A 26,995-nucleotide genomic window follows, 5' to 3' on the forward strand; every position below is an offset into this window, starting at 1 on the left:
TCATTTATTAGTTTCATCAAACTGAAAAAACATTGTAAGTGCCCAGTTAAATCTGTAGACATAGGCACAAAATCTGAAATAGAAAAAGTCAGATAAAAATTGCTATGATCATACACTAGCGGAACTCCCTCTCAGGAGTCCACTACTCTGTGAAACTCACTGAAAATGTTAAGCCAAGGTTCATTTCCTTTTCTTAAACAATAAAATCTCATTTCTGAAGCATAACGTTATACCTACATCCTGAAATTTTGCACAAATGAATCAACTACCTACAGAATTATATTAGTTGCCCATGCACTATTGTATCTTTGGTACAACCCTGAGCTGTGGCAAAGTCTGGAGCACCTTTAATCAGCCAAATTAACTGCACCCCTAGGCAACTGGAGTTGGGCTAATGAGAAAATGATATTCAGACCAAAGCATCTACAGGTTAGAGAAAGAAAAAAAAGAATCTAAAACCTAGGATGCAGGGTAATCTAACAATGATAAGGGAAGCAAAGCTGAGCCAGCAAGAACAAAGCTTGCTCATGCCAGAGGGCTTGAAATGCACTGCTGTGTTTGTACACTCACAAAAATATCAAACTCTAGGACGTAAACAGGGCACTATTTTACATAAAAACTCATGGTTCACTCAGTTTAATATTAGGTTTATGTTTTGTTCATTCTCACTAAATGATTTCTTGCCACTTATTATAAAACCACATTTATCTCCAAAGGGAGAGAAAAAACCTGTTCTAAAACTCATGTTGAGTACACTGACATAACCAGCAGTGTGTTTCTGAGCCACAGGAAGATGGCATGGCACTAAAAACACTTTATACAAACCTCAGATAAATGGAACCAAAAAGTTGCATTTTATTATCATTAAAATAAATCTGTCTAACAAGTAATGAGGCTGAGGCGAATTAACACTTACCTTAGATGTACAAGAGAACAATCTGTATACTTACATTTACTCCCTGTATGCTCAAGAATTATATTTAATGTGCCAAGACCTTAACAATTCTGAATATCTTATATCTTAGTTTAGTCCTGTAAATCCCTAATTATCTTACTAATACCCACATACAATAACTTTGATAAATTCAGATTTCTCTAATACACTCAGACATATTCTGCAGCTTAAAAATGTCAAAATCACTCAACTTTTCAAAAAAGCATAACTTGTAAGTTGTAACAAAATGAACAGCTTTCACTAAATTTGGAGGCACCAATAAAATAAAATAAGGGGCATTTGCCAACTCTGGTTTCCTTCATAAGGTGGCGAGAGTCCACAAGCCATTACTACTGTGATTCAACTCGTGGCCACTAGGAGAAGGCAAAGATTCCCTAATCTCTCAGAGCACTTAAAGGGACATGAAACCCAAAATTTTTCTTTCATGATTCAGATAGAGAATACAATTTTAAACAACTTTCCAATGTACTTCTATTATTTCATTTGCTTCCTTCTCTTGTTATCCTTTGCTGAAAGGTTTATCTAGGTAAGCTCATGAGCAGCAGAGAACCTATGTTCTAGCTGTTGATTGGTGGTTGCACATATATATTGATTGTTATTGGCTCACCTATGAGTTCAGTTAGAAACCATTAGTGCATTGCTGCTCCTTCAACAAATGATACCAAGAGAATTAAACAAATTAGATATTATAAGTAAATTAGAAAGTTGTTTAAAATTGTATTCGCTATCTGAATCATAAAAGAAAATATTTGGGTTTCATGTCCCTTTAAAGAGATACTAAACCCATTTTTTTTCCTTTCATGATTCAGATAGAGAATGCAATTTTAAGCAACTTTTTAATTCCAATTTTTGAGAGTAGACATTGGTCTTGGCCATTCTTTGAGATCATGGTTTATTACCAAAGAGAATAGGGGTCTTATCCATGCTCAGGTTGTGGAAACTGTAATAATATGACTAAAAGGAAAAAAAACAGCATCCAGTCACAGGGAAGAAATTTGACATCAGAGGATATTACACCTGCAACACAGAATATGCAATTTATCTTAAATGCCAATGTGGACTTGCCTATTTTGGCGAGACCACCCACAAGGTCAGAGAGAGAATCAATGAGCATATGTCTAAAATCAGGCATAAGATTTTAGATACACATTGCTTTATTCAGGCTGGGCATGGAGTCAGCTCTGATTTCAGGTAATTGATTGAATATGTAAACCTAGACGAGGGGGCAATAGGGAATTCTTTCTGGAACATTTTTGATTTTTAAAATTGATTCTTTTACTCTTAGGGGTATGAATAAAGAGATAGCATGGTCTCTTTTTTTGTAAATTGATTTAATGATTGTATATATTTTTGCAATGTGTTTGCTCTGAAAGAGTTTATTAAGGGGGGGGGGGGCTTAATGGCCTATAAAATTCAAGTGGAATCACTATTAATGTAGGCATAAGGGCTGTGTCCTGACATGTTGCTGATCTTATTACTGATGGCTTAATAAAGAGTTAAAATTTTTGGAAAGTGCAGCTACACTTTCTATTTTGTACTAGCAGACAGTCTGCTAGTATGCAATTTATTGCCTTTTTTAATTATTATTTTGTTGTTGCCGCTGTAGCTTATATACATCATCAAAAGGGGAAGTTGCAGCTCCCTAACAATAATTTAGGAGGTCTCAAAGTGTTTTGATTGGACTTAGTAGGTAATCCCTTCAAAAGGAATGTTTTCTTCTTCGTCTAGGTTTCTACTAGGTTGTGGAACAATAGGGTCTTCTATTTCCAAGACTCATAGTTAAAATATATCAGTGCATTCTTTATTAATCTGAATGCTCCAGTCACACCTTGCAGAACTTGGTTAGTGAATCTGATTCAGATTTCAAGCTCCCTCTAATCATCAAGATCTCTAGAATCTTATCTTTATGGATTAAAGATTGTATACCTATTTTTCATAACAAAAACATTTCATTGATGCTGCATTAATCACCTTATTTCTTTCCTGCTTTTGAAAACCAGAGATTTTGATGGCATTCTTTTAGAATTCCAATTCTTATTGCAAATCGGTTTGGATAATGACTTATCTGCTTACTTTTTAAAGAGTCATATCTCTGCTTTTTCAGCTTCATCCTATAGGAAACATGCTAAGTGTCTTGACATAAAGGCTTTAATCAGGCCTAGTAAGGATATAATCCAGTGTCCAATTTCTCCTCTAAAACATTAATAAATGTATTATTTGACAAGCTTTTGAGGTTTCTCATTTCGAACCTGCATGCTTTGGACATTTAGCTTCTGTCTTTGAAGTTTTTGTTGTTTTTAGAACACCACCTGATTTTTTTTTTTTAACCTAAAGTGATTTCGGATATCATCAATCAGGAGATTACAGCCCATAACCTTGTCGTAATCCAAATAATTGATTTGATAATCTCTTATTTAATTTAGATATTGTAAGAGCATTCAAATCCTACTTTCAAATTAAAAAGTTTTTTTTAGACAATCCTTTAAAAGGCCATGATACCCAAACGTTAAAGCACATGAAAGTGATGCAGCACATCTGTAAAAAGCTGATTAGAAAATATCACCTGAACATCTCTATGTAAAAAACATAATTTATGCTTACCTGATAAATTTATTTCTCTTGTAGTGTGTTCAGTCCACGGGTCATCCATTACTTATGGGATATATTCTCCTTCCCAACAGGAAGTTGCAAGAGGATCACCCAAGCAGAGCTGCTATATAGCTCCTCCCCTCACATGTCATATCCAGTCATTCGACCGAAACAAGACGAGAAAGGAGAAACTATAAGGTGCAGTGGTGACTGGAGTTATAATTTAAAAATTTAGAACCTGCCTGAAAAAGACAGGGCGGGCCGTGGACTGAACACACTACAAGAGAAATAAATTTATCAGGTAAGCATAAATTATGTTTTCTCTTGTTAAGTGTGTTCAGTCCACAGGTCATCCATTACTTATGGGATACCAATACCAAAGCTAAGTACACGGATGATGGGAGGGACAAGGCAGGAACATTAAACAGAAGGAACCACTGCCTGTAGAACCTTTCTCCCAAAACCAGGCTCCGAAGAAGCAAAAGTGTCAAATTTGTAAAATTTGGAAAAAGTATTAAGTGAAGACCAAGTTGCAGCCTTGCAAATCTGTTCAACAGAGGCCTCATTCTTAAAGGCCCAGGTGGAAGCCACAGCTCTGGTGGAATGAGCTGTAATTCTTTCAGGAGGCTGCTGTCCAGCAGTCTCATAGGCTAAACGTATTATGCTACGAAGCCAAAAAGAGAGAGAGGTAGCCGAAGCCTTTTGACCTCTCCTCTGTCCAGAGTAAACGACAAACAAAGAAGAAGTTTGTCTAAAATCTTTAGTTGCTTGTAAGTAGAACTTCAGAGCACGGACCACGTCTAGATTATGCAAAAGACGTTCCTTCTTTGAAGAAGGATTAGGACATAATGATGGAACAACAATCTCTTGATTGATATTCCTGTAAGAAACAACCTTAGGTAAAAACCCAGGTTTAGTACGCAGAACTACCTTGTCTGAATGAAAGATCAGATAAGGAGAATCACAATGTAAGGCAGATAACTCAGAGACTCTTCGAGCCGAGGAAATAGCCATCAAAAACAAAACTTTCCAAGATAAAAGCTTAATATCAATAGAATGAAGGGGTTCAAACGGAACACCCTGAAGAACTTTAAGAACCAAGTTTAAGCTCCACGGAGGAGCAACAGCTTTAAACACAGGCTTAATTCTAGCCAAAGCCTGACAAAAGGCTTGGACGTCTGGATGCTCTGCCAGACGTTTGTGTAAAAGAATAGACAGAGCTGAAATCTGTCCCTTTAGCGAACTAGCGGATAAACCCTTTTCTAAACCCTCTTGTAGAAAAGCTAATATCCTAGGAATCCTAACCTTACTCCATGAGTAACTCTTGGATTCGCACCAATATAAATACTTACGCCATATCTTATGGTAAATTTTTCTTGTCACAGGTTTCCGAGCCTGTATTAATGTATCAATAACCGAATCCGAAAACCCACGCTTTGATAGAATCAAGCGTTCAATTTCCAGGCAGTCAGCCTCAGAGAAATTAGGTTTGGATGGTTGAAAGGACCCTGAATTAGAAGGTCCTGCCTCAGAGGAAGAGACCATGGTGGACAGGACGACATGTCCACTAGGTCTGCATACCAGGTCCTGCGTGGCCACGCAGGCGCTATCAGAATTACCGATGCCCTCTCCTGTTTGATCCTGGCAATCAGCCGAGGTAGCAACGGAAATGGTGGAAACACATAAGCTATGTTGAAAACCCAAGGGGCTGCTAATGCATCTACCAGCACCGCTCCCGGGTCCCTGGACCTGGATCCGTAACAAGGAAGCTTCGCGTTCTGGCGAGATGCCATGAGATCCAGATCCGGTTTGCCCCAACGACGAATCAGTTGAGCAAATACCTCCGGGTGAAGTTCCCACTGTCCCGGATGAAAAGTCTGGCGACTTAGGAAATCCGCCTCCCAGTTCTCTACGCCTGGGATGTGAATCGCTGACAGGTGGCAAGAGTGAGACTCTGCCCAGCGAATTATCTTCGAGACTTCCAACATCGCTAGGGAACTCCTGGTTCCCCCTTGATGATTGATGTAAGCCACAGTCGTGATATTGTCCGACTGAAATCTGATGAACCTCAGTTTTGCTAACTGAGGCCAAGCTAGAAGAGCATTGAATATTGCTCTCAATTCTAGAATGAGTCCACGATCCCTGAGCCTTCAGGGAATTCCAGACTGCTCCCCAGCCTAGAAGGCTGGCATCCGTTGTTACAATCGTCCAATCTGGCCTGCGAAAGGTCATTCCTTTGGACAGATGAACCGGTGACAACCACCAGAGAAGCGAATCTCTGGTCTCCTGGTCCAGATTTAGCAAAGGGGACAGATCTGAGTAATCCCCGTTCCATTGACTGAGCATGCATAGTTGCAGCGGTCTGAGATGCAGGCGCGCAAATGGCACTATGTCCATTGCCGCGACCATTAAGCCGATTACCTCCATGCACTGAGCTACTGATGGGCTTGGAACGGAATGAAGGACACGACAAGCATTGAGAATCTTTGATAACCTGGACTCCGTCAGGTAAATCTTCATCTATACAGAATCTATAAGAGTCCCTAGAAAAGGAACCCTTGTGAGTGGTAACAGAGAACTCTTTTCCACGTTCACTTTCCACCCATGCGACCTCAGAAATGCCAGAACTATCTCTGTATGAGACTTTGCATTCTGAAAACTTGACGCTTGTATCAGAATTTCGTCTAGGTACGGAGCCACCGCTATGCCTCGTGGTCTTATGACCGCCAGAAGTGAACCCAGAACCTTCGTAAAAATTCTCGGGGCCGTGGCTAACCCGAAGGGAAGAGCCACAAACTGGTAATGCCTTTCTAGAAAGGCAAACCTCAGGTACCGATAATGATCTTTGTGAATCGGTATATGAAGGTAAGCATCCTTTAAGTCCACCGTGGTCATATATTGACCCTCTTGGATCATGGGTAGGATGGTTCGAATGGTTTCCATCTTGAACGATGGTACCCTTAGGAATTTGTTTAAGATCTTTAAGTCCTCTTTCTTGGGAACCACAAATAGATTTGAGTAAAATCCTTGTCCCTGTTCCGATCGCGGAACTGAGTGGATTACTCCCATGATTAAGAGGTCTTGTACACATTGTAGAAATGCCTCTCTCTTTACTAGGTTTGTCGATAACCTCGAAAGATGGAACCTCCCTCGTGGAGGAGAGGTTTTGAAATCCAGAAGGTATCCCTGAGATATAATCTTTAACGTCCAGGGATCCTGCACATCTCTTGCCCAAGCCTGGGCAAAGAGAGAAAGTCTGCCCCCCACTAAATCCGTCTCCGGATAGGGGGCCCCGACTTCATGCCGTCTTAGGGGCGGGAGTAGGCTTTCTGGCCTGCTTGCCCTTGTTCCATGACTGGTTGCCTTTCCAACCTTGTCTGTAACGAGCAGTAGTTCCTTCCTGTTTTGGAGCGGAGGAAGTCGATGCTGCTCCTGCCTTGAAGTTACGAAAGGCACGAAAATTAGACTGTTTGGCCTTTGGTTTGGCCCTGTCCTGAGGAAGGGCGTGGCCCTTACCTCTCGTAATGTCAGCAATAATTTCCTTCAAGCCGGGCCCGAATAAGGTCTGCCCTTTGAAAGGAATGTTAAGTAGCTTAGACTTGGAAGTTACATCCGCTGACCAGGATTTAAGCCAGAGCGCTCTGCGCGCCTGTATGGCGAATCCGGAATTTTTAGCCGTAAGTTTGGTTAGATGTACTACGGCATCTGAAACAAATGCATTAGCTTGCTTAAAAGTTCTAACTTTGCTCAAGGCCTCATCCAACGGCTCTGTGCGAATCGCCTCTTCCAGAGACTCAAACCAGAATGCCGCTGCAGCCGTGACAGGCGCAATGCATGCAAGAGGCTGCAATATAAAACCCTGTTCAACAAACATTTTCTTAAGATAACCCTCTAATTTTTTATCCATTGGATCTGAGAAAGCACAGCTATCCTCCACCGGGATAGTGGTACGCTTGGCTAACGTAGAAACTGCTCCCTCCACCTTAGGGACCGTCTGCCATAAGTCTCGTGTGGTGGCGTCTATAGGGAACATTTTTCTAAATATCGGGGGAGGGGGAAAAAGGCACACCGGGCCTATCCCACTCCTTACTTATAATTTCTGTAAGTCTTTTTGGTATAGGAAAAACGTCAGTACACACCGGTACCGCATAGTATCTATCCAACCTACACAATTTCTCTGGAATTGCCACCGTGTCGCAATCATTCAGAGCCGCTAATACCTCCCCTAGTAACACACGGAGGTTGTTCTCAAGCTTAAATTTAAAATTTGAAATTTCTGAATCCGGTCTCCCCGGATCAGAACCGTCACCGACAGAATGAAGCTCACCGTCCTCATGTTCTGCAAATTGTGACGCAGTATCAGACATGGCTCTCGTGTCATCAGTGCGCTCTGTCCTTAACCCAGAGCTATCGCGTTTGCCCCTTAATTCGGGCATATTATATAATACTTCTTTCATAACATTAGCCATATCATGTAAAGTGATTTGTAAGGGCCTAGATGTACTAGGTGTCTCAATCCTACGCATCTCCCGAGCGGGAGACGCAGGTACTGACACGTGAGGAGAGTTAGGCATAACTTCCCCCTCGTTGTCTGGTGATAGTTTCTTTATCGGTACAGATTGACTTTTATTCAAAGCAATATCAATACAATTGGTACACATCGTTCTATTGGGCTCCACATTGGCTTTTGAACATGATGAACAAACAGTTTCCTCTGAATCAGACATGTTTAAAACAGACTTAGCAATGAAACTAACAAGCTTGGAAATCACTTTCAATAAGTTTACAAGCAATATAAAAAACGCTGCAGCGCTTCAAATATACAGATATAATTAAACAATTCTTAACAAGAAGTGTATTATTAGCAGAGGATTGCACCCATTAGCAAAAGGATGATTAACCCCTCGATACCCAAAACGGATAAAACAGATATCAATTAAGATTTAACGCTTTTAATTACAGTCAGCACACTGTCACAGATCTGCTGTGACTGATTACCTCCCTCACAAATTAAATTTGCAGACCCCTGAGCTCTCTAGAGACGTCCTGGATCAAGGAGGAAGAAGCAGAAAGACTGTGCAATAATTTTAACTGCGCAACAAGGCGCTAAAACAAGGGCCCTCCCACTCCAATCACAACAGTGGGAGCCCTGATATAACGGTTTCCATGCAGAAAAATATGTTAGCCATGTGGAAAAAAATCATGCCCAAAGCGATTTATCACCAAAGTACCTCACAAAAACGAATAACATGCCAGTAAACGTTTTATTAAAAACAACATTTTTCAATGTCATGCAAAGCTATCACTAAGCCTGCTACCAGTCGCTACCACTGCAGAGAAGGCTTAAGTATTATTTCAGTGTTAACAGTATTTTCTCAGTCAAATTCTAGTCCCTAGAATATAACTCGACTGCGCATACATTTATCAGCCTGATACCAGTTGCTACTACTGCATTTAAGGCTGTACTTACATCATACGGTAACAGCAGTATTTTATTAGTCAATTCCATTCCCAGAAAATAAAGTACTGCACATACCTCATTTGCGGAGGACCCCGCATGCTATTCTCATTTTCTGAAGTTACCCCACTCCTCAGAATGTCGAGAACAGCCAGTGGATCTTAGTTACGCCTGCTAAGATCATAGAAAAAAACGCAGGCAGTTTCTTCTTCCAACTACTGCCTGAGATAGAAAAACAGCACACTCCGGTGCCATTTAAAATAACAAACTTTTGATTGAAGAATAGTTAAGTAAAAACTCCAGCTCCTCTCGCGACCTCCTTCTTTGTTGAGGGTTGCAAGAGAATGACTGGGTATGACATGTGAGGGGAGGAGCTATATAGCAGCTCTGCTTGGGTGATCCTCTTGCAACTTCCTGTTGGGAAGGAGAATATATCCCATAAGTAATGGATGACCCGTGGACTGAACACACTTAACAAGAGGAAAGGAAGATATTTTACCTCAAAATGTCCTAAGTATTCACACCCCACTGTAAAGAGACATTAAGTAGCCAGTCTGGATGCTTGTCCCAAGTCTTGCAAGGTAGAGTGCATCTGGCCTGTGCAGGCGCATTCATGTTATTTTCCTATTCAGTTTAAGTAAGTTCATGAGATCACAGCAAAGGCAAAGCATTACCTCAGCACTGCTAATGCTTATTGGCTATTGTTTTATGTTTTTTTCACCAACTTGCAGCTGGACAGCAGCTGAAGTATGTTTACACAGCACTATATTTGGTGAGAGGTGAAGACATTTTGAGGTAAAATATCTTCCTTTTTTACATAGAGATGCTCAGGTGATTTTATTTATTGTCAGCTTTTTACAGTTATGCTGCATCACTTTCAAGTCATTTAGCATATGAGTAGTATGTCCCTTTAATTTGTTTATCACTTGGTCCACGTAAAATTTAGAGGACCATATCAGTTCCTTTAGCTTTTTGGAGGAAGGATAGTCTTTTCTAAAACACATTATTGCCCTTTTTGTTCTAGATCAGTTTCTTCTTCTTTTCAAGAATGAGGATTATACTGAATAAATTTGCAAGGCGGCAACAAACCTTCTCTAAATTCTAACACTTTAATGTGTTTGGTAGGAAAGACCTTCAAGCAGCAGTGTCTGGTAGTTATGTGCCTGCCTTGAAAAAATGTTTGTCCCACCCAATTACCTGTAGACTCCATTACTTGTGTACTAGTTCCCAAGAGTAATGGTTCTTGGACTCTCATCATCTTATGAAAAAACACAAACTGTATGCTTAGCTGATAAATTCATTTGTTTCATGGAAGTGAGTCCACGAGACCCGCACATTTATATTTTTTACATATTCAGTTTTTATCTGGTGATAGTTCTAGTTTGCACCTTATTTTCCCTACTTTTTCCTCTCTAGAATACCAGAGGGGTGGGAGGTATTAAGTGCTCTGAGAACTTTGGGAATCTTTGCCTCTTCCTAGTGGCTAGGAGTTGAATCCCATGAGTAATGGCTAATAAAAGAAATGCATTTATTGGGTAAGCATACATTTCGTTTTTGATAAAAAAGTCAAGAGCCTTAATTAAATAAAATACTAATACAATTTGAAAAATAAAAATCAGATCATCCTTCATTATGGCTTGCAACTCATAGTTATCTTATTTTTAAATTTTATGATGCCCCACTGTTTGAATAACCTGAATTGTGGAAAAAGTCATTGTATTCTGGATGGTTAAAAAAAACCTCTTCAACCAAAAAAGGGGTATTTTTTAAAATGTCTAAGTTTTTAAATGTAATCAATAAAACTACTTTTTCTCGTTCTGACTCAGGGGCACAAGATAACTATATGTGTTGTCCTTATCAGTGCTGGTTATGGTACTGCAGTAGCAGATCAACAAATGCATGCATTGTTTTCCAACACAAGATTTTTTTATTGTACATTAATTGATCTGGTTGATCCTCGCTAATTTATTTACTATCATAACTCACTCACACAAGCCAAGCTAATGCATTGGTGAAGCATTGCAATTTCCAAGTAGGTTTACTGATATGCAAATGCTTCATCTCTAAATAAAGATGGTGAGAGGCCTTTTTTCTCCTACATAGTAAGAGGTAGATCTTCTTCAAGATCTTATCTAACCTGCTGACTCTTGCAAGACCAAATATTTTTAAGTCTGTTTTCAGCAGAGGGGACAAAACATAATTAATAATTTACATATAAAATAAAATGAGATTTATAGAAGAAACAGTAATGTTTGCTAGTAAACCAGCAATGGTTAAATAGTCCGAGCATGCTGCTCATAAATCACTAACAGTGGGGACATTCATGATATCTTAGAAAGAATACCTAGTTGCCATTTGTCAGTATCATTGTAGATAGGACAGCCAGTATTTCAGCTAATAATCTTACAAAAGCAAACCCACATCAGAATAGAATTAGCCCTCATAAGTTACCACTATGTACTTTCAACCTTTATATCTATTTAGCTTTATTCACTTAGTTTATATTGAGAACATTTCTTTTATTTATATATTTTTATTTTCCCCTTTATTGCCTCTTTCCCCATGCAGTTATCTACAAGAGACAAATAGTGCTATTGGGCTAAAGGCTGATAGGTATTACCCCGTCTTCTTACCATCAGGCACTTCATCCGGTCTCTTGCGCTTCTCATATACCACGATGATCACTGCCAGGATCACTATCTCAGCTACAATACCCAAGAAAGGCCATACAGGTGCCAAATGACTGCGAACGCGTAGGATTATAGTGCTGTTCACGCTTCCAACTGAGTTGGTAGCATTACATATGTAAGTGCCAGGGTCTTCATTAATATCAAGGTTAATGATTCTAAGCTCTGTGTGGGTATCTTTGCTGGTAATGGAGATACGTCCACTCATATTGTTTAGCTCCTGCAGAGTGAGAAAAGAGAAAAACAAAAGTTTTTTTTTTAAATGCATAATTTGCCTAATGCTTCTTTGTACAACGTTTATTAGTTACACAGTCTACCTGTTTCCTAATTAAGGGGACATTACACACTAAATACATTTTATAAGTAAAGTATTGAGGTTATTTCCAATTTGCTTCTAGTCATGGGCGTCGCCATGTTGAAATGTGGCTCTCATTGCATCCCAGAGCTGTGTTTACACATGTGCAACAACTCTCCTTCATATACCTGCAATGAATCATAGGTTTCAAAATGGCGACACCCATAATAAAAGGTGTATGAAATGTATTTAGTGTTTAATGTTCCTTTAAATATGCTCCCTTTGCAGGACTATTATAGTTAAAGGACCATTAAATATAAAAGAACTGCATCATTAACAAATGCATAATAAAGATAATGCAAAAGCACTTAGGGCTCCATGTACTAAGAGGCGGGCGGACAGCTTCTTAACTCGCGACGCTGTCCGCCCGCCTCCGCTACACACGGGCAGCGGATCTATTGATCCGCTTGCCCGTATGTATCATTACACACTCAGCAGAGTGTGTAATGCCCGCCCCTTCAGTCGCGCGACCATTCACGCGACTGAAGGGGCTGTCAATCACCGCGAGCGAGCTCTCTGTGATTTTGCTTCGCCACCTAAGAGGTGGCGTAGGGTGTAGGAAGCAGCGGTCTAATGACCGCCGCTTCTTACATTGCGGGAAGCAGGCTCGCATATGCGAACCTGCCCCGCAAAGGCTCCGGAGCAGCTTTCGCTGCTTCGTACATGGAGCCCTTAGTCTGAATTTGAAATAAACAGTAGCTTTTTTTCTTACAAATTTTAAAGTTAGTTCCATTTTCCTCTCCCCTGCATCCTGTGACAGCCATCAGCCAATCACAAAATTCATATATGTATATTCGGTGAATTCTTGCACATGCTCAGTAGGAGCTGGTGCCTCAGAAAGTGTGCATACACAAAGTCTGTGTACATTTGCATAATGGAAGTTAATTGGAAAGTAGTTTAAAATTCTCTATATGAACCATGAACGTTTAAAGTGATGGTAAACTTTACATGTTTTAAAGTCAGGTCTGGAATCTAAGAGCTATTTTGAAGGGACTTTAATTGATCACTTCTAATAAATATGCGCCTTTAACTTACTTTTTAATCTAGCCATGTCATTCCAATACCCTGCGCTCAAGCCACTTCAAAACTCATATTTTTTTGTGAGCTAAATCTCCAATTGTAGAACAGTTCAAACTATTAGATCACAAAAATATGAGTTTTGAAGTGGGTGACCGGAGCGCGGGGGATTAGAATGGCACGGCTAGATCACTGTTTATTGGGGTTAAACACAGATTTACTTATAAAATGACATGCGCTAATGAATGTAAGCATGCCATATTGTTCACTGTAACAGCCCTTTAATATCACACTAAACCGATGCTTTACATCATTTGAAGTTTAATGACGTGTTCCACTTCCCCTGCACAGGAAAGCTCTTAATCAGGAAAATGTACTAAAAAAGGGGAACACTGTAATAAAAGCAACTGTATATTAAAGTTTATATAAAATTTGAATTATTTTTGAAAAATATAGAAAATCTACCAATCCATAGTGATCACATAGGGCTTGATTTATCAAGCTACGGCGGACAGGGCATACATATGCACCCCTGTCTACCGCATCTCGCCTCTGGCGGACAAAATTCAGTGAATCACGTGTGGACAGGAGCTGTCAATCTCCCTAGTCAGACGAGACCGGGAGATTGAAATTGTTCACCTAAGAGGTGAAGAAGAGGATAGGAAGCAGCAGTCTGATGACCGCTGCAGGTTATCTTGTGAGAACCTGCAGTCGAAGACAAGGAGAAGGCTGATAAAATCGATCCCATAGTGCTCTGGGAGGGGTGGGGATGGCTGACTTTTACACTTCTTCTGACTTTGTATCATCTTTAATTTGCATACACCTAGATTTAGAGTTTTGCGGCCAAAGGGGTGCGTTAGCTACACGTGTTTTTTTTCTAGCGCTGCTTCTAAACAACGCTGGTATTTAGTTCTCTGAAGGGCTGCGTTAGGCTTCAAAAAGGGAGCGTACAAGCATATTTACCACTACTTCAACTCTCAATACCAGCGTTGCTTATGGTAGCGGCTAGCTGGAAAAACGTGCTCGTGCCCGATTCCCCCATAGGAAACAATGGGGCAGTTTGGGCTGAAAAAAAACCCTAACACCTGCAAAAAAGCAGCGTTCAGCTCCTAACGCAGCCCCATTGTTTCCTATGGGGAAACACTTTCTAAGTCTGCACCTAACACCCTAACATGTACCCCGAGTCTAAACACCCCTAATCTTACACTTATTAACCCCTAATCTGCCGCCCCCGCTATCACTGACCCCTGCATTACACTATTAACCCCTAATCTGCCGCTCTGGACACCGCCGCAACCTACATTATCCCTATGAACCCCTAATCTGCTGCCCCTAACATCGCCGACACCTACATAATATTTATTAACCCCTAATCTGCCCCCCCCCCCAACGTCGCCACTACCTTACCTACACTTATTAACCCCTAATCTGCCGACCGGACCTCGCCGCCACTCTAATAAATGTATTAACCCCTAAACCGTTGCACTCCCGCCTCGCAACCCCTATAATAAATAGTATTAACCCCTAATCTGCCCTCCCTTACATCACCACCACCTGACTTCAAGTATTAACCCCTAATCTGCCGACCGGACCTCGCCGCTACTATAATAAATGTATTAACCCCTAAAGCTAAGTCTAACCCTAACCCTAACACCCCCCTAAGTTAAATATAATTTTATTCTAACAAAATAAATTAACTCTTATTAAATAAAGTATTCCTATTTAAAACTAAATACTTACCTGTAAAATAAACCCTAATATAGCTACAATATAACGAATAATTATATTGTAGCTATTTTAGGATTTATATTTATTTTACAGGCAACTTCGTATTTATTTTAACTAGGTACAATAGCTATTAAATAGTTATTAACTATTTAATAGCTACCTAGTTAAAATAATTACAAAATTACCTGTAAAATAAATCCTAACCTAAGTTACAATTAAACCTAACACTACACTATCAATAAATTAATTAAATAAATTAACTACAATTACATACAATTAAATAAACTAAACTAAATTACAAAAAATAAAAAAAGTTTACAAGAATTTTAAGCTAATTACACCTACTCTAAGCCCCCTAATAAAATAACAAAGCCCCCCAAAATAAAAAAAAATCCCTACCCTAATCTAAATTTAAAAAGTTAAGAGCTCTATTACCTTACCAGCCCTGAAAAGGGCTTTTTGCGGGGCATGCCCGAAAGAAATCAGCTCTTTTGTCTGTAAAAAAACACAATACTACCCCCAACATTACAACCCACCACCCACATACCCCAAACCCCCCTTAAATAAAGCTAACACTACCCCTCTGAAGATCTCCCTACCTTGAGTCGTCTTCACCCAGCCGAGCACCGATGGACCAAAAGAAGACATCTGGAGCGGCAGAAGTCTTCATCCTATCCGGGCAGAAGAGGACATCCGGACCGGCAGACATCTTCATCCAAGCGGCATCTTCTATCTTCATCCATCCGACGAGGAGCTGCTCCATCTTCAAGACCTCCAGCGCGGAACATCCTTCTTCAACGACAACTAGACGACGAATGAAGGTTCCTTTAAGTGACGTCATCCAAGATGGCGTCCCTCGAATTCCGATTGGCTGATAGGATTCTATCAGCCAATCGGAATTAAGGTAGGAAAAATCTGATTGGCTGATTGAATCAGCCAATCAGATTCAAGTTCAATCGGATTGGCTGATCCAATCAGATTGAGCTCGCATTCTATTGGCTGATCGGAAAAGCCAAAAGAATGCAAGCTCAATCTGATTGGCTGATAGGATCAGCCAATCCGATTGAACTTAAATCTGATTGGCTGATTCAATCAGCCAATCAGATTTTTCCTACCTTAATTCCGATTGGCTGATAGAATCATATCAGCCAATCGGAATTCGAGGGACGCCATCTTGGATGACGTCACTTAAAGGAACCTTCATTCGTCGTCTAGTCGTCGTTGAAGAAGGATGTTCCGCGCCGGAGGTCTTGAAGATGGAGCCGCTCCTCGTCGGATGGATGAAGATAGAAGATGCCGCTTGGATGAAGATGTCTGCCGGTCCAGATGTCCTCTTCTGCCCGGATAGGATGAAGACTTCTGCCGCTCCAGATGTCTTCTTTTGGTCCATCGGTGCTCGGCTGGGTGAAGACGACTCAAGGTAGGGAGATCTTCAGAGGGGTAGTGTTAGGTTTATTTAAGGGGGGTTTGGGTTAGAGTATGTGGGTGGTGGGTTGTAATGTTGGGGGGTAGTATTGTGGGGTTTTTTACAGGCAAAAGAGCTGATTTCTTTGGGGCATGACCCGCAAAAAGCCCTTTTAAGGGCTGGTAAGGTAATAGAGCTGTTAACTTTTTTAATTTAGATTAGGGTAGGGAAATTTTTTTATTTTGGGGGGCTTTGTTATTTTATTAGGGGGCTTAGAGTAGGTGTAATTAGCTTAAAATTCTTTTTTTATTTTTTGTAATTTAGTGGGGGTTTTTTTGTAATTTAGTTTAGTTTATTTAATTGTATGTAATTGTAGTTAATTTATTTAATTAATTGATAGTGTAGTGTTAGGTTTAATTGTAACTTAGGTTAGAATTTATTTTACAGTTAATTTTGTAATTATTTTAACTAGGTAGCTATTAAATAGTTAATAACTATTTAATAGCTATTGTACCTAGTTAAAATAAATACAAAGTTGCCTGTAAAATAAATATAAATCCTAAAATAGCTACAATGTAACTATTAGTTATATTGCAGCTATATTAGGGTTTATTTTACAGTTTTAAATAGGAATACTTTATTTAATAAGAGTTAATTTATTTCGTTAGATTAAAATTATATTTAATTTAGGGGGGTGTTAGCTTAGACTTAGCTTTAGGGGTTAATACATTTATTATAGTAGCGGCGAGGTCCGGTCGGCAGATTAGGGGTTAATACTATTTATAATAGGGGTTGCGAGGCGGGAGTGCGGCGGTTTAGGGGTTAATACAATTATTAGAGTGGCGGCGAGGTCCGGTCGGCAGATTAGGGGTTAATAAGTGTAGTTAGGTAGCGGCGACATTGGGGGGGCAGATTAGGGGTTAATAAATATTATGTAGGTGTCGGCGATGTTAGGGGCAGCAGATTAGGGGTACATAGGTATAATGTAGGTGGCGGCGATGTACGGTCGGCAGATTAGGGGTTAAAAAATTGTGGCGGCGATGTAGGGGGCCTCGGTTTAGGGGTTCATAGGTAGTTTATGGGTGTTAGTGTACTTTAGAGCACAGTAGTTAAGAGCTTTATAAACCGGCGTTAGCCCAGAAAGCTCTTAACTACTGACTTTTTTCTGCGGCTGGAGTCTTGTCGGTAGAGGGTCTAATGCTCACTTCAGCCAAGAATCTAAATACTGGCGTTGGGAAGATCCCATTGAAAAGATAGGATACGCAATTGGCGTAAGGGGATCTGCGGTATGGAAAAGTCGCGGCTTTGAATTGAGCGTTCGACCCTTTTCCTGGCTGACTCCAAATACTAGCGGGTGGTAAAAAGTAGCGTTATTAGGAGCCCTTAACGCTGCTTTTGACGGCTACCGCAGAACTCTAAATCTAGGCGATAGTTAGTAAAATATAAACTTGTCTATTGTTTATGTGAAAAGTATTTTACAATATGGTATCAATGAGTTAAAAGTATTTCTTTTTAATAACATAAATTATGCTTACCTGATAATTTCCTTTTCTTCTGACGGGGGAGAGTCCACAGCTGCATTTATTACTTTTGGGATTTCAGAACCTGGCCACCAGGAGGAGGCAAAGACACCCCAGCCAAAGGCTTAAATACCTCCCCCACTTCCCTCATCCCCCAGTCATTCTGGCAAGGGAACAAGGAACAGTAGGAGAAATATCAGGTGAAAAAAAGGTGCCAGAAGAACAAAACACATGGCCGCCCCCCCATAAAAGAATGTGGGAGGGGAGCTGTGGACTCTCCCCGTCAGAAGAAAAGGAAATTAACAGGTAAACATAATTTATGTTTTTCTTCTTAAACGGGGAGAGTCCACAGCTCATTCATTACTTTCGGAAAACAATACCAAAGCTATAAAGGACACTGAATGCAATAAAAGGGTGGGTAGAAAAGGTAGCCCATTCTCAGGGCACCACAGCCTGAAAAAATGCAAACCAAACAAAACCTGCTGTACCGAGCAGAACAAAACTGACTAAAAGGACTAAGCCCCCGAAGAGACCAGATCCGCTGGCTCTAAGCCTGTACCAAATCCACATATGCCCAGAAGGGAAAAGGAAAGAGAACATTCAACAAGAGATCCAAAATCTCAACAACTAGAGTAAAAAAGAGAACCCTAGCACAATCAAGCGCAACCGTAGGTTGCAGCAAGACAAGAAAAATGAAGAGAGATAAACTCCCACAACCTACCAGAATTAATATAGGGAAGAACCCCTACCCCAATCTGGATAAAGTCCAAAGGACCCAGAATCGCCAAAGAAGATAACAAATATGGAGCAGAACCCCTAACTCACACAGAGTGCAGCCTGCACTCATGAAAGAGCGATTGCGGAATAAACAGATATTCCCCAGAACTGCCAACAATTAACAGCTCCCGGCTCCCACTCTGCCACACAAGACTAGTAGACATCAGTCACGAACACTAACCTATCAGGTTAGAAACTGCACCATGAGACTCCCACAGAGGGAACCCTACAGAAGTGCAAGAACCCATCCTCCTATAAAATAGGGAAGCAGGAGTAAAAAACTCCTCTAATCTCCACCTATGTAGAGATCACAAGATCTGGTCAAAGCTTAACAGATCCATAGGCCTCAGGACATAAAAGGTAAACCAAGCCCCAACCGCTGGATTCGAACCAACAACTCAAGCTGCAAAGCTCCAAAACCATTAGGGTACATGAGTTAGATTGAGACAAAGGCCCAGCACCAAAACGTCTGGCATGTCCAAAGATAGGGAAATAAATAAATAAATAAATCCATGTACTACCTCTCAAAAGAGGACTCAACGGTAACAAAGGGTAGGCAAACCCTCCATATGTAACAAGCTTGGCAAACTAACTACCAATCCAGAACAGAACATAGTACGATCTTGGGTCCAGAACCCAGACCCAGATTCCTTCCCTACAGGAAGGTAAAGCTCCCAAACTAAGGGAGACCCCACACTGACCCAACAGTGTGACACAGTACCACCAGGTCGAGGGACTCCCCCTCCGAGGATTAGGTGGACACTATGGTATATCCCGCTCCCCCTAAGGGGAGGGAAACTAAAAGAAACCTGCTCATCCACCTGCAGGTACGGAGCATATGTTATCGAACAGATGGCAAAAACAGAACCAACCGAAAGGGCACCCTCCGGCTGTAACAGCCGGTCCAGGAGCCAAACAGATGGCCAGCGAGCCCACCTATAAAGTGAAATGGCTGTATTAAGAGATCGATCTCCCGCTAGCTAGGCAGCTACCAAGCCATCAAGCCCTTCTCAAATCTCCGCCTGAAGGAGCAGGCGGATGACTCAAAACCTTAAGGGCTGAATCACTCAGGATCCAACTAGGAAGTCCAGTCAGATATCCTAGACCAAGACCAAACAACCTGGCACCCGGAAACCGGAGCCAGCCACAGACAAGGAACCCCTGAGGAGTTATAGGACTACCTCATACGGAGAACCCTAGAAAATGCAACACATCACATCCAAAGGCCCTAGGGCACTGGACATTCACAAAGCATCCCAGAGAAAGATAGCTACTTCTCCAACGTTCGAGGGACAATACCCTCCAGATCAACAGCCAAGAAGCTGCCAATAAAAGGCACTTCTGCAACAGAGGCTGCAAAAACTCAGAAACGATCCATCTAGGTCCACCTCCCGGTAACCCCTAGGACTAAGGGATAACAGGATGACAAACATCAAAATCCCAAAGAACCACATATCAACTGATAAAGAAAAGGTAGTTCCAAGACCACCAAAAATATCAACGCATTCTCTATAGTCCCCAAAACATGGGAGCAGACGAGAAGCAGTATGAGGAAGAAAGACACAAATGGCCGATCTTCAAACCTGATGACCGACCAACCAACCATTCCTAGACAAGAAGAAAAAGGAGAAAAAGGAAGTCTAAGTCACCTCGCCCCATATGGAAGAGGTACCGAGGTCAAGATACTTCAAAGGAGTAGATCAAAAAAAGGAATACCATACGAAGGATAAAAAAAAAAACACAACCTGGTACTCCAAAGTAAGTTGAGACGTCTAGACCTCCAGTCCAAATGGAAATGGAGAGAATTGGCTCAGAGGTCGAAAATCTTCGGAGTGCTTCTTAGCAGGAACCGCCCAAACCCGACAAACGGGAACAGGACCAAACAGACTAAACAAACCCCTTGATGCCCCACCCAAAAGAAGCAATGAAAACCAGCCTGACGTCATAAACGACAGGGCTTCCTCTCTGAGCCCCATCAAGGGCAAAGTATTAAAAGAAAAAATTAAACTCACATGGCGTTCCTCTCCCTGGCAATCCCTATGCACAGGGAAAATATGGTGCTAAAGAAGGAAACACAGGCATAATAAACCTCTCTTCTGAGAGAAAAATCACCACCCAACTAGGTTAACCAGATATGCCAGCACCATGTGGATGTATAGACCCTTATGGAACAGAACCCAGTCCCCGACCAGGACCAGCCTGCTACAGAGAGTATTCCAGGATTGAACCGAGCCACAGAAATTTCGAAACCCTAGAAGAGATCGATAAATCTTTTTAGAGTTATGTAAAAAAAATAACAACTTACAACTTCCGCAGAAGTGTTCAAGCGACCACAAAATCGCTAGTATCGAATTCCAGAGAAGAAATGTTTCCCAACGGAGAAAATATAACAAACATGAGCTTCCAAAAAACAAATACATCCTAACCGGATCAACGAAAAAGAGGGCAGCACTCACAGGTTAACGCACAAGAAAAATGGTTACACTGACAGGAACAGTCCATCAGAGATCCTATTCTCCTGAAGCTCAGAACTGGAATAAGATACCCTAAAGAAAAAGATAAATCAGAGACAATAAGGAGATTAACTTCATCCCCCAACGTCTAACCCAGCTGAAGCGGAAGACCAGCAGTGCCAAAACATGCCGCAGCAGGACACAAAGGAAGCGTGCCTTCTATAATGAAAAGCAAGACTTACCTCCACCGGGGGAACTGACGACCCCAACCTGAGGATTGGGCCCCTGAAGCCTCAGAGGCAACCGCTTCCCCAGAGGGCTGACCTGACCCAGACGATCCCTCGCCTGGCGAGCTCTGGTTCACCGAACACTGACAGAATCTCACTAACGTCTCCCTCCCTGGAAGATGTAAATGCGCCAATGCAAAAGAAATGGCCTTGCGGAACCATTCAGTAACCTCTGGAGGAAACAAGCCGCCTTCCGGAGAAGGGGTAACGGCATTAGGGACACCTGCTTGCGTAGCCAAAGAAGGTTCTAGGGTACTCGCCACGCGGGATATAGGGTCCCCAGGGGCGGATGGCTCAGCAGACTTTAAGTTCCCTGGATCGGGAGAAAAGAGCAATCTAAAGCGGCATGGGAAACATAACTGATAGGCATAGATTATCTGGACCATTTCATATTTTTCGCAAGAAGAAGAAGAAGAAGAATCAGAGACATCCGTCTCCAAAAAAATCAGAGTCCTCCATAACTAGGATAGAAATTATGGATAGGAAAAACAAAATAAAACGGCACCTTACACCGCCAATGGCTGGGACAGTCACCACCTCCTATGACCCAGAAAACTAGCGAAACACACTCTCTCCGTCGCCACGTGGTCAGGAATACGGAAATGGTGACTAGAACGGGACCACGCCCGGTCCCAAGGTACACCACGCAGGCCAACAAAAAATTAGCCAAAGCCACAAGGGCTGCACAGCCTGACAAAATTCTGTTATGTTCCGATATAGCCACGAGCCCACATATCACTACACATTAGCAGTCAGAATCACATAACAAACATGATTAAAGTCCCCCTCAGGAGATATTAACCCTCGATTCCATAAGATAAAGGAGTCCCACTGAGACCCTGACTTCTTCGTTTACTTTACATTTCACACATCTTAAGTAAAATGAAAGGATCTTACCAGAATCTACGCCGTGGAACAGGAACACTGCTCTTCAAGTGTGACAGATAGTAGCCTCGCTTCTGATATGGACTTGAGCGAACAAAGCAGGCAGCACTGATTGCCAAGGAGCTGTTAATATGAGTCGGATGGTTTCGCAGAAAGACTCTCCCTGCATCTCTGAACTCTAACTTTCATCTTTCATCCAAGCTCTCATTGAGAGGCTGTCAGGACTACTTAAAACTTCAGTCCCATTCTGAAGAGTACCACCATCTATAAGAGACTAATTTTAATCTTCCGACACTTCTCTGCCAACCTCCTGTGACGAAAGGCAAAGAATGACTGGGGGATGAGGAACGTGTGGGAGGTATTTAAGCCTTTGGCTGGGGTGTCTTTGCCTCCTCCTGGGGACCAGGTTCTGAATTCCCAAAAGTAATGAATGCAGCTGTGGACTCTCCCTGTTTAAGAAGAAAAAAAGCTGTCTTCAATTGCACAGCAAAGCAGATATTTGTCTTTTGTTGTGTGAAAACATAAGCCTTGTATGACATTTCACGATTGTATAAATTGCCAATCAAATAAAATAAACATGTTTAGCAGCACATTTCAAACCATGTTTTCTTACCATTAATCCTTTGTCCATTTTATACCAGGACCAATCTGGGTGTGGGTATCCTACACATTTACAATAAAGTAATGCCTCCTGCCCTTCGTTCTTGTTTTCACTTTTTTTGTGGCCAGTGATTTCTGGAATAGCTAGAGAGACAACAGGCAAATTGTCACTAGAACATAAACAACAGTAATAGGTAATTTGATGATATCGGAATCTGCATTTAATTTTAAACTAATTCTTGTTCTGAATAATTAAATAAAAAGCAAAAATAACAAATAATTATTTACACTTATTCACTTATATACACTGTATCTTCGATTATGAATTGCTACAAAGCAAGATCGTTCCTTATAACTCAAATTAGCTTGGAGTGAAATATTCCCAAACATTCCTTTGCCAGGACGTTTCTCTGCATCTCTTAAAGACAGACTATAAATATAACTGGGAAGGCAAGACATAAACCAAAATAAGTGAAAAGCTTATTCCTTTGGGTCTACAAAGACCTTCCTTACCTTTCACCTCAATAGTTGCATTGACAGGAGGAGAGGAACTGGAGAACGTGAATACACACAAATATTCTCCGGAATCATCTGCCTTTGGTTTCAGAATCCTACAGATATGACACAAGTGGTATAATAAAAAATAAAAAAAAACATAATTTATGCTTACCTGATAAATTTATTTCTCTTGTAGTGTATCCAGTCCACGGATCATCCATTACTTATGGGATATTCTCCTTCCCAACAGGAAGTTGCAAGAGGATCACCCACAGCAGAACTGCTATATAGCTTCTCCCCTCACTGCCATATCCAGTCATTCGACTGAAACAAGCAGAGAAAGGAGAAACCATAGGGTGCAGTGGTGACTGTAGTTTAATTAAAATTTAGATCTGCCTTAAAAGGACAGGGCGAGACGTGGACTGGATACACTACAAGAGAAATAAATTTATCAGGTAAGCATAAATTATGTTTTCTCTTGTTAAGTGTATCCAGTCCACGGATCTTCCATTACTTATGGGATACCAATACCAAAGCTAAAGTACACGGATGATGGGAGGGACAAGGCAGGAACTTAAACGGAAGGAACCACTGCCTGTAGAACCTTTCTCCCAAAAACAGCCTCCGAAGAAGCAAAAGTATCAAATTTGGAAAATTTGGAAAAGGTATGAAGCGAAGACCAAGTCGCAGCCTTGCAAATCTGTTCAACAGAAGCCTCATTTTTAAAGGCCCAGGTGGAAGCCACAGCTCTAGTGGAATGAGCTGTAATCCTTTCAGGGGGCTGCTGTCCAGCAGTCTCATAGGCTAAACGGATTATACTCCGAAGCCAAAAAGAAAGAGAGGTTGCCGAGGCCTTTTGACCTCTCCTCTGTCCAGAGTAAACAACAAACAGGTTAGATGTTTGACGAAAATCTTTAGTAGCTTGTAAGTAAAACTTCAAGGCACGGACTACGTCTAGATTATGCAAAAGACGTTCCTTCTTTGAAGAAGGATTAGGACATAATGATGGAACAACAATCTCTTGATTGATATTCTTGTTAGAAACCACCTTGGGTAAAAACCCAGGTTTTGTACGCAAAACTACTTTATCTGAATGAAAGATCAGATAAGGAGAATCACAATGTAATGCAGATAACTCATAGACTCTCCGAGCAGAGGAAATAGCCATCAGAAAAAGAACTTTCCATGATAGAAGTTTGATATCAATAGAATGAAGGGGTTCAAACGGAACCCCTTGAAGAACTTTAAGAACCAAGTTTAAGCTCCATGGAGGAGCAACAGGTTTAAACACAGGCTTAATTTTAACTAAAGCCTGACAAAATGCCTGAACGTCTGGAACTTCTGCCAGACGCTTGTGTAAAAGAATAGACAGAGCAGAAATCTGTCCCTTTAAAGAACTAGCTGATAATCCTTTGTCCAAACCCTCTTGGAGGAAGGACAATATCCTAGGAATCCTAACCCTACTCCATGAGTAATTCTTGGATTCACACCAATGAAGATATTTACGCCATATCTTGTGGTAGATTTTCCTGGTGACAGGCTTTCATTAAGGTATCAATGACTGACTCGGAGAAGCCACGATTTGATAGAATCAAGCATTCAATCTCCATGCAGTCAGTCTCAGAGAAATTAGATTTGGATGATTGAAAGGACCTTGTATGAGAAGGTCTTGTCTCAGAGGCAGAGTCCATGGTGGAAAGGATGACATGTCCACTAGGTCTGCATACCAGGTCCTGCGTGGCCACGCAGGCGCTATCAGAATCACCAATGCCCTCTCCTGTCTGATTTTGGCAATCAGTAGAGGGAGCAGAGGAAACAGTGGAAACACATAAGCCAGGTTGAAGAACCAAGGAGCTGCTAGAGCATCTATCAGCGTCGCTTCTGGGTCCCTGGACCTGGATCCATAACAAGGAAGCTTGGCGTTCTGGCGAGACGCCATGAGATCCAGTTCTGGTTTGCCCCATCGATGAACCAATTGAGCAAACACCTCCGGATGGAGTTCCCACTCCCCCGGATGAAAAGTCTGACGACTTAGAAAATCCGCCTCCCAGTTCTCTACACCTGGGATATGGATTGCTGATAGGTGGCAAGAGTGAGACTCTACCCAGCGAATTATCTTGGAGACTTCTAACATCGCTAGGGAACTCCTGGTTCCCCCTTGATGGTTGATGTAAGCCACAGTCGTGATGTTGTCCGACTGAAATTTGATGAACCTCAGGGTTGCTAACTGAGGCCAAGCTAGAAGAGCATTGAATATTGCTCTTAACTCCAGAATATTTATTGGGAGGAGTTTCTCCTCCTGAGTCCACGATCCCTGAGCCTTCAGGGAGTTCCAGACTGCAAAAAGGTCATACCCTTGGACAGATGGACCCGAGATAACCACCAGAGAAGAGAATCTCTGGTTTCCTGATCCAGATTTAGTAGAGGGGACAAATCTGTGTAATCCCCATTCCACTGACTGAGCATGCATAATTGCAGCGGTCTGAGATGCAGGCGCACAAATGGCACTATGTCCATTGCCGCTAACATTAAGCCGATTACCTCCATGCACTGAGCCACCGCAGGGTGCGGTGTGGAGTGAAGAACACGGCAAGCATTTAGAAGTTTTGATAACCTGGACTCCGTCAGGTAAATTTTCATTTCTACAGAATCTATAAGAGTCCCTAGGAAGGAAACCCTTGTGAGAGGAGATAGAGAACTCTTTTCTTCGTTCACTTTCCACCCATGCGACCTCAGAAATGCCAGAACTATCTCTGTGTGAGACTTGGCAATTTGAAAGCTTGACGCCTGTATCAGGATGTCGTCTAGATAAGGAGCTACCGCTATGCCTCGCGGTCTTAGAACCGCCAGAAGAGAGCCCAGAACCTTTGTAAAAATTCTTGGGGCTGTAGCCAACCTGAAGGGAAGAGCTACAAATTGGTAATGCCTGTCTAGAAAGGCAAATCTCAGGAACCGATGATGATTCTTGTGAATCGGAATGTGAAGGTAGGCATCCTTTAAGTCCACTGTGGTCATGTACTGACCCTCTTGGATCATGGGTAAGATGGTCCGAATAGTTTCCATCTTGAATGATGGAACTCTGAGGAATTTGATTAAGATCTTTAGATCCAACATTGGTCTGAAGGTTCCCTCTTTTTTGGGAACCACAAACAGATTTGAATAAAAACCCTGTCCTTGTTCCGTCTGCGGAACTGGATGGATCACTCCCATTACTAGGAGGTCTTGCACGCAGCCTAGGAATGCCTCTTTCTTTATCTGGTTTGCAGACAATCTTGAAAGGTGAAATCTCCCCTGTGGAGGAGAAGCTTTGAAGTCCAGAAGATATCCCTGAGATATGATCTCTAACGCCCAGGGATCCTGAACATCTCTTGCCCACGCCTGGGCGAAGAGAGAAAGGCTGCCCCCTACTAGATCCGTTGCCGGATAGGGGGCCGTTCCTTCATGCTGTCTTGGGGGCAGCAGCAGGCTTTCTGGCCTGCTTGCCCTTGTTCCAGGACTGGTTAGATTTCCAGGCCTGCTTGGATTGAGCAAAAGTTCCCTCTTGTTTTGAAGCAGAGGAAGTTGATGCTGAACCTGCCTTAAAATTTCGAAAGGCACGAAAATTAGACTGTTTGGCCCTTGCATAACTTCCCCCTCGACAGAACCCTCTGGTGACAATTCTTTTATAGATAAAGACTGATCTTTACTGTTTAAGGTGAAATCAATACATTTAGTACACATTCTCCTATGGGGCTCCACCATGGCTTTTAAACATAATGAACAAGTAGTTTCCTCTATGTCA

At 41.7% G+C, this 26,995-nt stretch overlaps 1 protein-coding gene across 2 annotated transcripts in view; it reads right to left on the reverse strand.

Moving 5' to 3' along the window:
* NPTN (neuroplastin) overlaps window positions 1-26,995 on the reverse strand; it is a 149,717-nt gene that overhangs the window by 49,838 nt on the left and 72,884 nt on the right. For both annotated transcript variants that reach the window (XM_053717321.1, XM_053717320.1), the window contains exons 3-5: window positions 23,230-23,327; window positions 22,730-22,860; window positions 11,636-11,909 (exon numbers count right to left, since the gene is read on the reverse strand). In XM_053717321.1, the coding sequence (XP_053573296.1) occupies window positions 11,636-11,909; window positions 22,730-22,860; window positions 23,230-23,327 (503 nt within the window). The remainder of the gene's footprint in view (window positions 1-11,635; window positions 11,910-22,729; window positions 22,861-23,229; window positions 23,328-26,995) is intronic.

Source organism: Bombina bombina, chromosome 6, assembly GCF_027579735.1.
Source record: "Bombina bombina isolate aBomBom1 chromosome 6, aBomBom1.pri, whole genome shotgun sequence".
NCBI lineage: Eukaryota > Metazoa > Chordata > Amphibia > Anura > Bombinatoridae > Bombina > Bombina bombina.